Source organism: Leguminivora glycinivorella, chromosome 4 (assembly GCF_023078275.1).
Source record: "Leguminivora glycinivorella isolate SPB_JAAS2020 chromosome 4, LegGlyc_1.1, whole genome shotgun sequence".
In the NCBI taxonomy this organism is placed as follows: Eukaryota; Metazoa; Arthropoda; class Insecta; order Lepidoptera; family Tortricidae; genus Leguminivora; species Leguminivora glycinivorella.
The window spans coordinates 7,176,194-7,190,195 of record NC_062974.1 but is presented as its reverse complement, the minus strand read 5'-3'; the positions used below and the strand labels follow the sequence as shown (position 1 = coordinate 7,190,195).

The window sequence follows — 14,002 nt, the reverse complement described above, 5'->3', positions numbered from 1 at the left end:
TTAATACAGTAGAAATGTTCATTTTCGTTCATACAAAAACATTATTGTCTCTAATTTACGCTAGGAGTGACCCCGCGGGCTCAAGACCTGAACACTTAACTTTGTCTACTTAGACTCTGAACAGCAATATTCTACTAATCATTTGCTTAGTTATACTCGAAAGACGCTCTAAATACACTATTTCCTCATTTAACAAAATACCATTAAACAGAGATATTTTGTCGTTTATTAATGTTCGTTGCATTTATTAAAGAGCTATTAAATCATACTCGTAGTTCGCAAAATCCTAGGAGGTGTGAAATTTTTTGGGAGCCTTAGGCCTGATTTAGACGGCGTGCAAACTCGCATGCGATTTTAGTTACATTGCGGGCTGTTAAGGGTGCATACGATTTTGCACAGCCATCAAATACCGCAATGTAATAAAACTCGTATGCGAGTTCTCGAACCGTCTAAATGGGCCCTTAAGAGATATTTTTCTTTGGATAATATTCGTAAATTACAATATTCATAAAAAAAACCCGCCATGAACTATAATTACTACCAACGTCGAACCAGGGAAGTTTCTTTCCAACTTGTCATATTAGACATTGACTACCACTTGTAAATTGTAACTTGAAGCTTCGAGAAATGGGCCCGAGGTCTGGAGGAACAAACATAATGACGCGTGTTTTAAGATTTTAACATGATCGTATTAAAAGTGAAGAACTTTAAACTTTTGAATAGCTGACTACGAATTCGTAAGGTAAGACATTTTGGATACCTAGATATTGTAAATTAAAAAAAAATAGCATACCGCCTGGGATTTCACAAATTTGAATACACCACATTAAGGAACAAATAGAGGCATTAAAAGGATTTCCATATAGATGGAAATTTATTGATTTAGCAACGACTTTCAAATATACCCAAGAAAATGCTATATTTATAGTATACAAGTAGGTACATTACAAACGACTTGTATTACTTGTCTACGGTCGTATTCTATACTTAAGAGTTGTAGTGCATTATACTACACATGTTCTATGATAAAGCCAAATACCAATGCATTTCTTTTATGTTATTTATAAAGTTTAGGTATCATTTTTAGTTGTAAATAATTCTATTCCGTTTCTAGTAATATACAATTTAACATAACGAGGGTTTTCCGGATAAAACTTTTTGGACATTACTTACAGGTTTTAAAAAAATCTTCAGACTAAAACTGTTTTTATTTGGTTATTATCATATTGTCTTTAATTCTTTACGTTTCTTTATTTATGAATCTAATATTTAGTTATTGACATATTTTGTAAATAACGGGTTTCTGCCATATAAGGCTACAAGACCACTTTTGTGATTTTTTTTATTAGAATATTTCAAACTGTCATTTTTATTTAAAATTCCAAAAACATCAAATTGACTTCTAATTGTAACACGGTAAAAGTTGACTTTTCAGATAACTTTCTATTATAACCAATCAAGTATGAATATGTATACACAGTGTTCGTGAGCATTGCGAGAGATTTTAACCAAGTATTCCTGAGGACAAAAGAAAGAAAAAAAAAATACAGATGAGGATGCCAATATATTTTTTTTGTATTTTTTTTACTATTATTGAATGTATTTTCACATAAAAAGTAGGTAACACTAGGTAGGTGGCACTTAAAATGAGTTTTAAGGTATTTTTTTTTCTAAAAAACTAAATTTGTAAAGTTTTAATTCTCATTTTTTGACATCTATCAATGAGGATAGTGAGACTATTTGTAAGCGAGGCCGTTAAATAAGCCTTTTGTACTGAGTAACAATAAGAAAATATATTTTTTCCAATTGGTAATAACTCTGAAATTAGGCGAAATCCAGAAAAGTATAAATTGGATCAGGAATAGGTAAGCTGTTAAAATCTCTCGCAATGCTCACGGGCACCGTGTATAGGTACTCAATAGATCTCTGTCTAGACGTTACGATGACTTTTTTTATAAGAAAGTTGGTACTTGTTTTTAAACTTATTGTCATTTTTTTTCAAGATGTTGAACAGTTTGTGGAAGATTTTGAAGTACAAAAGTCATAAGTTTCACTTACGATTGACATTAAATTCTATCTTAACCTACTTTATTAGAATTTGACTAGATTGAAAAATTAAACACTGATTTTACTTTGATTTTAAAGACCAAAGTTTGGTCTCTTGACAAGTTGTAGAAGTATTGTAAAACTTTAAATACTCGTCGAAACATTTGAAAGAAAGATTTGATATTTATCTGTTTTATATGTGGACTCCTTAAAGGATATCTTTCCTTCTGTACGAGGAGGAGTGATTTTTCTAAATATTTATTTATAAAAAAAACTTAAACGTTGTACCATCCGATCGTTTCCACCCTTGTTTCCGTAGATTAAATCTTTTATTTTTCTTTAAAATGATCATTAAATTCTCTTCCATTAATATAATTATTATGTTTGTTATTTAGATATTTCATATAAAAATTTTCAATTTTAACAATTCTAGGAGAAAGCTCGAATAAGAAGAAGACTCATAAGAGGTCGACAACCATACTTCCATTACAGTTAGGGTAAATTACAGTAACTAGCTAAGTCTCTTTTATATACGGTAATTGATATAAATTTTCACAGTCTAGATAATAATTTTATTTATTGCTAATCTGTTAATAGATTTTTCACTAAGTATATAGGTAGGTACATAATCTTACGATGTGGCTATAGCTAGTTACTGAAACATTACCTACTTACCTAATTAGTTTATCTATATCGCAAGGCTGCCAACTGAACCATTAAACATAACACTACAAAAATCTTTCAGAGCTGTTAATGTAGGTAATCTATGACCAATATACAAGACGGGTAGTAATCAAAATCATAGACAGCCCTGCTAGTTACATCAACGTTGAGCATAGCTTCTCCTACACACAAAGGAATGTTACCACGCGGTCCTGAAACCTCCTGCAGAACTTCTAATTTAAAACAAAAAATAGTTACTACTAGGCAACTACGAAATTTACTGTTTTGCCTTATACAAATCCTGCTACCTACACTAGCTACTTCTGTTAGCATCTAAAGTTATTATTCTTATGGACTATTAAAGCTATTTTACTAATTTCTTATGAATACCAGTATCTTCATTTTATAAAATGTCACTACCTAACTACTAAACAGTTAAAATAAATTTTGTAAATAGTATTTAAATATCAGATTTCCAAATTATGCCTGTAACTACTAGGAGAATGTACAGTTCGTTACCGCTAAAACTAAGTTTTGTAAATATATTGTCGAAAAATTAATGTATTGTCATTATTTCAAGGATATTATTGTCGATTAATATTACATTATAAACACCATATATAGTACGAGGGAAGTGCGCTTGAAGTAACACGTGACTTATGTCAATTCATCTATGTAGCCACATTACGTGGAAGGTACGGTACACATAGAGTCTGCTATGGCGAACAACAGGAGAGATCTACTCGAGGATCTACCTATTACATCAGACTACTATCATTAAATCAAAATTACACTTACTTCCAATCTATAAAAGCACTTTTCCCTAGACTACTAACACCAAACATCAAACAAACAGACACTCAATTTATAATCGAGACTAAACGTCCAACAACACTGAATAGAAATGAAAAAATCAAGGGCCATATAAAATCCTTTCAAAGATTAGGCTAAAGCTTTACGAGCCTACTTGACCGTAAGCTGCAGGTGACATCCAACACTCACATTAATCAATATATGTATATCTAGGACTTACTTAAGACTTATAACCCCGAGAAAAAGTATCGAGAGTTTAAAAGAGCAGACATCATGAGTAAACGTTGAATACAATACGATAGGTCTCATTCACAATACACGGCTTATTATCACAGCTTCAGATTTACCTCACACGATAATCGAGTGATATGTAAAAATAATTAGCCATTTCATTCTTGTCGAAAATTATTGTCAACAGTATTATTTTATTGTCGTAGTTCACGAGCGCCGTGCGGCGCTTTATAAAACTTCTATCAATTTATAGTGAATACTTTGGTTAGCGTAAGGTCAGAATCCGGCTGATGTGGTTGGAGTCTTCCCTCTTGTGCGAGTGGGGGCGTCGTGTTACTCAAATGTCCTCGGAGCGCGCGGAGTCGTCATTGTAGAGCTGCATCTGGCGCTGTATCCAGGAGATGTACTTGGGCACGTAGGCGTAGACGCCGGGCAGGCGCGGGTGCGCGCACTTGATGCCCCAGGACACGATGCCACCCACGTACCAGCGCGACGAGTCGCTCGGGTCCTTGCACAGCAATGGACCCCCAGAGTCTCCCTGCAATTCATCAAAACACAATCAAACCTGGATTTTATTGCCATGTGGAACGATTTTTTTTAACCAGCTGATCATATCCGATCCGGCGGTATTTATAGGAAATCCCAACATTTTTCGCGGACATTAGTTTAATTTCAAAGTTTTTCGTATGACCTATTACATCCGCACGCGTTCAGAAACCTTTCTCATAAAAGATCGCGGGCATCCTTAACTCCACCAATAAGGTACATCTACCAAGAATGATCTGACGGAATTTAGTTCCAGACATATTTGAGTTCTCCCTGCGCAAAAATTTGGTCTGACCGCATTTTAGAGCACAATCTACGTTTCGAGTTGGTACGCAAAAATATACCGTTAAAGTTTGCAGGTCGTATTATTTTGCAATTTAAATAAGAATCCTTTCTCCGTCTCCATGCCTTAATCCATAGTGAACATTTGTTTCTACCTAATCTGCGTAGATACCTTCCTATAGAGGTAAATGACATTCTTCTTAGACAATAATTCATTACAAAATCTGTCCTCATGAAACTTGAGAGGATGGATTTATCACAGTCAGCTTCACTTTACCTGAACCACTACCATGAGTTTTTCACGTTATAAAATCGTTACTCGATTGCGAAAACGCCACTGAATATGTATTTTTTGGTTTTAGTATGTAACTTTGGGGCACTGTTCACTTTCTTCATACAGTAACTGTGATCCGTGACGATGGCACTATCGAGTAATTCGAGTAACGTACCTAATTACCTATTCTAATAAAACGTCAAAAATATCCTAGTAGAGGTTCTGGTATCGATTCGGCGACTGTTTGCGGGATGCGACTACAAACGATTGCGTAATCTCTAAAGAAACGGGATGTTCTAAGCAAACATTGTCGAGGTTTTTTACCGAGGTTATTGGATATCGAAGATTACATACACTTTTGCGTTTAGGGCGGACCCTTGTCAGCCCTTCAGCTCGAACATGTAGTAAAGATTCCCACTAAAAGGCCGTGTCAGAGGTAAACGATTTTTAGGGGTTTTACCCGGAAAAAATTGGGAGTTACAAATATTTTCCATTTAAATACATATACTCCTTTTAAAAGCCAATCAGATAACTTAGGTATGTTTAATATGCGTCTTAGAACACTTTTCTTTCTGCGATTCAATCACAGTTGATTGGGAACGTATTCCAAAGGATTATTCATCCGCTACTACAGTGTGTTACCAGCACCGTACGAGCATTTATTAAGACTGATAAAAACAATTATCATCCATTTGCAGTCGTTTGGGTGAATCCATGTAAAAGTAACGTGAGTCACGACTTCATTGCATTTAAATTATGATACACAATACACTGCACTTAGCACACAATTATCACTACAGCTGCAAATTAAAGGATCTATGCACATATTGAGAAAGTAACACTTATTTAGAGATAGATTATCATTTGAACTTGCGTCGTGAATAAATGGAATATGTCATAAAATCGTGACTCGTGTTACTCTTGCCACGTTAGCAAACTAGTTATTTTAATTAAAAGGTGAATTATTTTTAATCCGCCCATTCCATCTACTGCGTGTACTTTGTAGATTGTCCTTGCCTACTCACATCGCCTATACTCACGACCGCCACTGTAGGTACTAACTTGACCATTTACTGTGCCGTCCATTGTTGGCAGTAACATTTTTGTTAGGGCCAATTGCACCAACGAAAATGGAGGGTTAACACGAGGGTTAACCCACCATTTTATATAGAATTTGACAGATGACAGCCAACTAACCCTGAGTTAAGTGGTTGGTGCAGTGGGCATTATATAGTTTATAACGTATTGTTTATTTGTTAGATAAACGAAGAACATGGTTAAATAACTATGTTAGATTACGTTACCTTAAAAAAAATCCACTTGTTGGTAACACACATAAATCCAATACAACCGCTGTACCGGTCAATTTCGACTGGGGGACAAATGCAACTAATCCATTTTTGCAATACAACCGCTGTACCGGTCAATTTAGACTGGGGGACAAATGCAACTAATCCATTTTTGCAATACAACCGCTGTACCGGACAATTTAGACTGGGGGACAAATGCAACTAATCCATTTTTGCAATACAACCGCTGTACCGGTCAATTTAGACTGGGGGACAAATGCAACTAATCCATTTTTTTCCATGTTTTACAATATTTGCATTATTAATTAGTGTCAACTGGTTAGGTATATATGATATGCGTGTTCAGTGGATACATGTGGAACTCAATAATGTAATAATGGAAAAATGGGTCAGTTACAATTGTCCCCAATAATCGGGATTTGCCCCGCTGTACCTTACTCGTGTAAAATTGGATATGGTTAGAGACCTGACAAGCGTCCTTGCCCCCCTCGGGGTAGCCCGCGCAGATCATGCCCTCGGTGACGTTGAGGTCGCGGTGCTCCAGCCACTGGTTGCACAGGTCGCGGTTCAGCACCGGCACCTCCACCTCGTTCACTGCCGGCTCGTACTCCGACACTGAATACGCAAATTAAATAATATGAGATAAATATAAAATTAAAAAAAAAAAAAAAACATTTATTTCAGATAAAGAAATCCATATAAGCTTTACACAAATTTACTAATAAATTGTAAGCGCATCAGGTAGGTAAGCATGGTCGCGCGATAAATGATAAAACATTAGGCCGTCCCTATCGCACTATTTGTAAGTGCGGTAGCGACGGCCAGATGTTTCATCATGTGTCGCGCGACCATACTTGCCTGGCAGATGACAATATGTAATATACATACATCCATACTAATATTATAAATGGGAAAGTGTGTGTGTGTTTGTTTGTCCGTCTTTCACGGCAAAACGGAGCGACGAATTGACTTGATTTTTTAAGTGGAGATAGTTGAAGGGATGGAGAGTGACATAGGCTACTTTTTGTCTCGTTCTATCGCGAGCGAAGCCGCGGGCAAAAGCTAGAAGTACATATATAAATAAAGGTACTTATAAAACACAATATATCTCGAAAACTGTTCTCCCAGGGCTCCGTAGACATGGTGACTACCGATTGTTCATCAAAATATTTTAATTCAAATTAGGTATTACATTACTTAGGGAATATATACATATAAATAACCTGAAACGACAAGCTGATTCTGCCTCTATTATGTAAATTTTCTGATGCCTTACAAACTCTTATAAACAGTGATCGGAACTATGCGAGCAAAACTTTAACAAAACCTTAGAGCTGACATAAATTTAAAATAAAACCAAGATTATTATTTTCAGATCAGTGTTAAATTTGATTCTATATCTGAATCGAAAATTTCTAATACATTGCTACAAGGATATTAATATTTTCATGGCTGTAAGTACTCTAAAATGTCCACTTAGCAAGTTTTATTAAAGTTTTGCTCCCATAGTCCCGATCACTGCTTATAAAAAACCTAAAGGAACTGTTCTATGTGGAACGTAGGTACTAAATTCCTTTTCTTTAATTACAACAAGTCAATGGTATGCCACCTAGACTACCTAGCCATTTATTCTGTTATAAAATGAATTGTCTCCAGATCTTGAGACTAATTATAAAGATATTAAATTAAGTGTCTTAATTAAAATACAAATACTTAATTAATAAATAGTCTAATGATTTTTCGATGTTCATCATCCGACATCCGATATTAGACGATAGACTGGAAACAGGTGTCTGTTTTTGTCATCCCGCTTGCCCCAGCCGATGACAGTGCAGTAATTTCCCGGTAGCAACACGCGGTCCGTTGGTGGGAGACATATGGGCATCATGTACTCCACGTAACACACCAGATGTAGTCTACTCACTGTCTTTGTCATCCCGCTTGCCCCAGCCGATGACAGTGCAGTAAGTGCCCGGCGGCAACACGCGGTCCGCTGGTGGGAGACATATAGGCATCATGTACTCCACGTAACACACCAGATGTAGTCTACTCACTGTCTTTGTCATCCCGCTTGCCCCAGCCGATGACAGTGCAGTAAGTGCCCGGCGGCAACACGCGGTCCGCTGGTGGGAGACATATAGGCATCATGTACTCCACGTAACACACCAGATGTAGTCTACTCACTGTCTTTGTCATCCCGCTTGCCCCAGCCGATGACAGTGCAGTAAGTGCCCGGCGGCAACACGCGGTCCGCTGGTGGGAGACATATAGGCATCATGTACTCCACGTAACACACCAGATGTAGTCTACTCACTGTCTTTGTCATCCCGCTTGCCCCAGCCGATGACAGTGCAGTAAGTGCCCGGCGGCAACACGCGGTCCGCTGGTGGGAGACATATAGGCATCATGTACTCCACGTAACACACCAGATGTAGTCTACTCACTGTCTTTGTCATCCCGCTTGCCCCAGCCGATGACAGTGCAGTAAGTGCCCGGCGGCAACACGCGGTCCGCTGGTGGGAGACATATAGGCATCATGTACTCCACGTAACACACCAGATGTAGTCTACTCACTGTCTTTGTCATCCCGCTTGCCCCAGCCGATGACAGTGCAGGAAGTGCCCGACGGCAACACGCGGTCCGCTGGTGGGAGACAGACCGGAGACAAGTGCTCGTGGTAACGTACTCGGACTGCCAGCTGTTATTCATACCAAATATTATATTAATTCATCATCGATGGTTTATTAAAAAAAATACATACATTCACGCTTGTATCCCATAAAGGGGTAGACAGAGCACATGAAACTGCTAAAAGTCTCAGTGCCACTCTTGGCAAAATATAAAGAAAGATATTGCTGACATAGTATTAAATTCCGAACTAAAAATGATAATATTTGAACAAAAGTTACTTGAAATAAGGCGATGTCGTTGTCATGAGCGACACCGACGTTGTACAGCGGATGCGGCACGACGCGGCGCACTTTCACTTTCTGGCCGTAGTAGGCGTGCGAGCGGCGCCGGGTGATGCCCAGCTGGATCGTCCACCCGTTCACGTCCGAGTGGCTGGGAACAAATCACTTGCTAAACTTGGGTAGGTGCGCCGACAGTGAAGGCCACTTAAATATTGACAATTAGCACTTTAAGTCACTGAGCATTCTTACTCCGCCATCTCTTATTATTCTTTCTTAATATGACAAATGGCGTGGCATCGTATGGCAACGCAGGCATGAGGCCTACAATGCGCTCTCTGCCTGCTTCTACCGGACAAGTTACACAGAACACTCACTTGCCCACGCAGTGGCTAGCGGTAAGCACCCACTGGTCAGCTACCAGGACTCCGGCGCAGTAGAACACCTCTTCAGGTCCGCCGAGGATGGCCGCGAGGAACGGCCAGTCGCCCGGAGTAGCCTCCACTCCTCCCACGATGCGCTTTGTGCCCTTCGGCGGCGTACGGCGGCGACCGCATTCTGAGGACAATTATTTATAATATAGTATCTTACAACAAGCCAACGTTTCAATAACATATTATGTAAAAATGTGTGTGTGTGTGGTTTGCAGCATCAGATTTTTTTATGAAGTGACACCGTGAATAAACAAATTTAATATATCTACATACATAGAAAATGACCCACTGTTTTGTAAGCAGTGATTTAAACAGTGATCGGCAGTGCATAAAAACAATCTACTTACTAGAAGCTAGACGCTTTTAATTTGTTTTTCCCCTCACTAGCTCGGAAACACGTGTTTTGTCCTTTAATACCAGCGGCTAAAAACGCATTTTATCCACTAGTGGGTAAAGTAATTTGACCTTGAATAAAGTCAAATTAACTGCTTTAAAATTTATAATAAAAGTAGGTGAATCTAGTAATAAAGATGATTTACCACCTGTGGAACTACTGGAAGCAGTGATAAACGCACAGAACTATATTTAGATAGAAGAAACAAGTTCATCTATTTGTATAGGGGCCGAGCGTGTCAAATTTTGTACTGAAGTTGTTTCTTGCCTGTAATTTTAAATATGTCTCAGGCTCTTGATTGTTCATAATTTTTGTGTTGTTGCAATTGAATATCACGTAACGAGGCATTTTTTATGTTTTGATTGACTTCAACTTACAAAAATTGACGCCCGAAAGCTGCAAGCTGCGATTAAAGACGGACAACTCAGTGGAATTCACTGAGTTCATTTGACACGCTAAGTAGATACGTTTGCTTGATCTATGGTATATATGACATCTGTGGATAAACGCATTTTTTGCGTTGTAGTTTCCTCGCTATAGTGAGGGGAAAAGTTTTGTGTTACACTCGGGTGCAAATGTATTTTACTTTTCGTGTGTTAAAAAACTCGCAAGTTCAGGATTCTATTCACGAACCACTCGCTTCGCTCGTGGTTCAACTATAGAATCCTTTCACTTGCTCGTTTTTCAACTCCACACTCTGCGTTAAAATACAACTTTGCCCCCTTGTATAACAAATAACTATTAACACACTAACACAGAATATTATAATAGTACAAGTACAGAAGGCCCACTGCTTTGATGTTCACGAAATGCCGCCTTTAAATGCCTACAAAATTCTTACAAAGAAAAGAGCCGCACGTACGCAGCGTCCGACGCCAGGATTGTCTATGGATTAAAACGAACTAATACTCAGATAAAATGTTGTAATATTCAAATCTTGGGTACTTTCTAGGTATATTATATATAACAGAATTGATATATTTTTGTTTAAGTTCCAACATCACAAGCCTTATTGAACTTTTCCGTGGGACTTAATCAATAGTAGATCTGTGTAAGAATGTCCTATGGTATTTATTTTATTCATGTCTATTTAACATATCATTATTAGGTATTCTACACGCGGATATCGCATATGAACCTTAAAAAAAACTTTCGACGTAAAGTAACAATAGAAAGTGCGAACGTGCGTTCCGTGAGAACGCGCGCCACCCCTGATTGGGCCGCGAACTCGCGGCCGCCAGCATGTACTTGTAGCGCGGCGATAGAATCGCGGAGTGAGCCGCCCCTGACACTACTACAACGTGTTTCCGGTATCACTCAAAACCTCAGACACCCCAACTGATTTTTATTTTTTAAACTCATCTAGAGTATTCATCTTTCAATCTGATGGTTACTTTTTTTTAAATTGAATTTTTAATTTTCTGTACAGCTCTACTTGACTTTTAGCTCTACACTTAATAAAATAATTGCTAACTACCATCATAAACCATAAAACTATTTATTTGTGGACGTTACTGCAACGACATAAGGTTTACCAATAGACAGCTAAGATGTCACTGTAAAACACTTTAAAGCTTTGTCACAGTAAACTTCAAATTGGACAGGTAATCGCAGTAAGCAAATTTAAACCCAATATTCAAAATGACAAGGTTGTAATTAGGTACGAGTTCAATTTGTTATGACTTATGATAAACATTAAGATTAAACTGAAAAACAACGTCAAACTTGCAGCGGAAAAAATAATCGTCCAAGTAACCAGCCAGTATTAATACCCCCAAATACTGAAAAAGGTATACAACCTCTAGCAATGCGATATACACAATGTAGTATTACGAATACAATAGAATAGGCACATAAAAAATAACTAATAATACTAATTTAAATAAAAATATTACCCCCATCAAGATGTAGCTCAATCGATTCTACTCTCGATTCTGAACAAACGGTTTTCAGGTTTTTAGTGTTAAGTGAAACACGGTGTATACTTAGGTCCTCAAAACCCAAAAACGGCTTAATATTTTATTCCTGTTTGTGTAGGTAATAAATAGGTATGAGTCACTCGGAAACCCCAACTGATCAGTGGGCTCAAAGGCTCAACGGACGTCAAGTAACTTTACAAGTTGAAGAAATGTGCTTGGATGTTCAAGCGCAAAATTTATGTCAGTTCCTACACATACATTTTAGAATTCCTACCTAAACCTATTCTGATTACGGTCAAGGACTTCCCACCATCCACCATATTGATAGGTAGAAAGGCTTTCTATATTCCTCGTGATTCCTACTTTATTGTAGTACTTAACCCTGAAGTCTATATTTGAATATTGTGCCTGTTTTCCGTCTACACGTGTAAATAAAATTATATCTTATTCTCATATTGTAGGCTTCCAAGAAGACGAGCTGCGATATAAGATAAATTCAATGTTCCTTTTTTCTAATACTGGCGATAACGAATTTAATATACACTCGCGAAATGTGTAAGCGAAGTCCGGTACCGTCTTGCCTCTTCATCTGCCACTTAATTTGCCCTAGTGTATCCTTGACTTTGTTACCTAAGTAGTCTAGACTTGTTTATATATCGAAACAAGCTTTAAGTGTAGGTAGCTTGGTGTAGTAGTAAGTAGTAGCTTACACACGAGTACGTTTCTATTCCATTGTACCATTCTTATAATAGGTGTACGTTTACAAATACCTTCAACACATTTGCGCTTCCGCAGCGAAGTCAATCCCAGCTTTATAGAAAGCTAGCTTTGTACATCGAGAAGTATTTTTAAATCTGTAGTACTTAAGTTTACAAACTGTTTAAATTCTAAAGGGGGCTAAACAGCACGGGAAAATAGGTACAGGTACCCAATTATAATGGCTTCTATTAAACAAATGAGGGGACAAAAATGAAACCTCTCGTCGGAATGAGTTCGCTATTCAGCCGGAGCGGCGTTCGGAGGGTAATTGAAAATAAAAAACCCTTTCTGTAGTACGGTAAACAAATTATAATGTCCCAAGTTACACGACTCTTACCTTTTGTAAAGCTAAAGAGATTTCGTTTTACTCTATGTTAGGTATGGTTTTTAGTTTAGGTATTTATTAATATTTTTCTATGTATATAAGTATGTATTTATCTATTTCAGTATGTATATCATCGCTTAGCACCCATAGTACAAGCTTTGCTTAGTTTGGGGCTAAGTTGATCTGTGTAAGTCGTCCCCAATATTTACTTATTTATTTAATATCTCTCAGGTGCATAATTATTGGTTTTATAACAGATTTTGAATTTGATCTGGATGACTTAAAGAACAAAGCAAGAGAAAAATTATGTTAGCTTAGAGGGCAAAATTATATAATGTAAATTTGCATGTGTGGTCGAACGCATATTACAGAAACTAAAAATATACACTACCGTCAAAAAGTTTAAGACCAAACACGATATATGCAAATAATCAACATTTCATGAAGTTCCTATGAGAATATTACTTTTCAGTACCTACAACCGACAAAATAAAGCGTATAACAATTTTTAAAAAGGGATCATAATAAGAAATAAAAGCTAAACGTTTTTCTCATCGAAAAATCCTCCTCGACGCTTTTTCACTTCCGAGCAGATTCTTGGCATTCTTGCTACTATAAGTTTGTGTAGCGTTTCTTGGCTAATGGATTTCCACTCGTACTGCAGTATCTCCCATAGACCTGTTGCAGATGTCGGACATTATTGTCTTCGGACTCTACGGTCGAGTTCATCCCATAAAAGTTCGATCGGGTTAAGGTCTGGGGAGTGGCCAAATCATATTTTTTAACACACCTTGGCGTTCTTTATTGATTGTGTAGCTTCTACAGATCTTTGCTGAGTGTTTGGGATCGTTATCTTCTTGCAGAACAAATGGGTTGCCGATCAATATAATAAGATTACGTTGTTATTGATTACAAATTTAGTTTGATGATTTTTAGAAGGGTTTATAACAATGACACTGAACATTGTGTTTGGTCTTAAACTTTTTGACGGTAGTGTAAATGTATAGAGATGTCTTAAGTATTGTGTTAAATTAATCCTCATTTTTAGAACGCGGTTGAGAGGTTATTCTGCATGATGTAATAATAATAAAAACTCA

General features: G+C 37.4%; 1 protein-coding gene across 1 annotated transcript in view; it reads right to left on the bottom strand.

Moving 5' to 3' along the window:
- Nucleotides 1-1,630: 1,630 nt before the first annotated feature.
- LOC125225271 (atrial natriuretic peptide-converting enzyme) overlaps nucleotides 1,631-14,002 on the bottom strand; it is a 181,743-nt gene continuing 169,371 nt past the window's right edge. The window contains exons 13-17 of the mRNA XM_048128888.1: nucleotides 9,452-9,632; nucleotides 9,075-9,228; nucleotides 8,740-8,863; nucleotides 6,632-6,780; nucleotides 1,631-4,291 (exon numbers count right to left, since the gene is read on the bottom strand). Coding sequence (XP_047984845.1) covers nucleotides 4,091-4,291; nucleotides 6,632-6,780; nucleotides 8,740-8,863; nucleotides 9,075-9,228; nucleotides 9,452-9,632 — 809 coding nt within the window. The 3' untranslated portion in view covers nucleotides 1,631-4,090. The remainder of the gene's footprint in view (nucleotides 4,292-6,631; nucleotides 6,781-8,739; nucleotides 8,864-9,074; nucleotides 9,229-9,451; nucleotides 9,633-14,002) is intronic.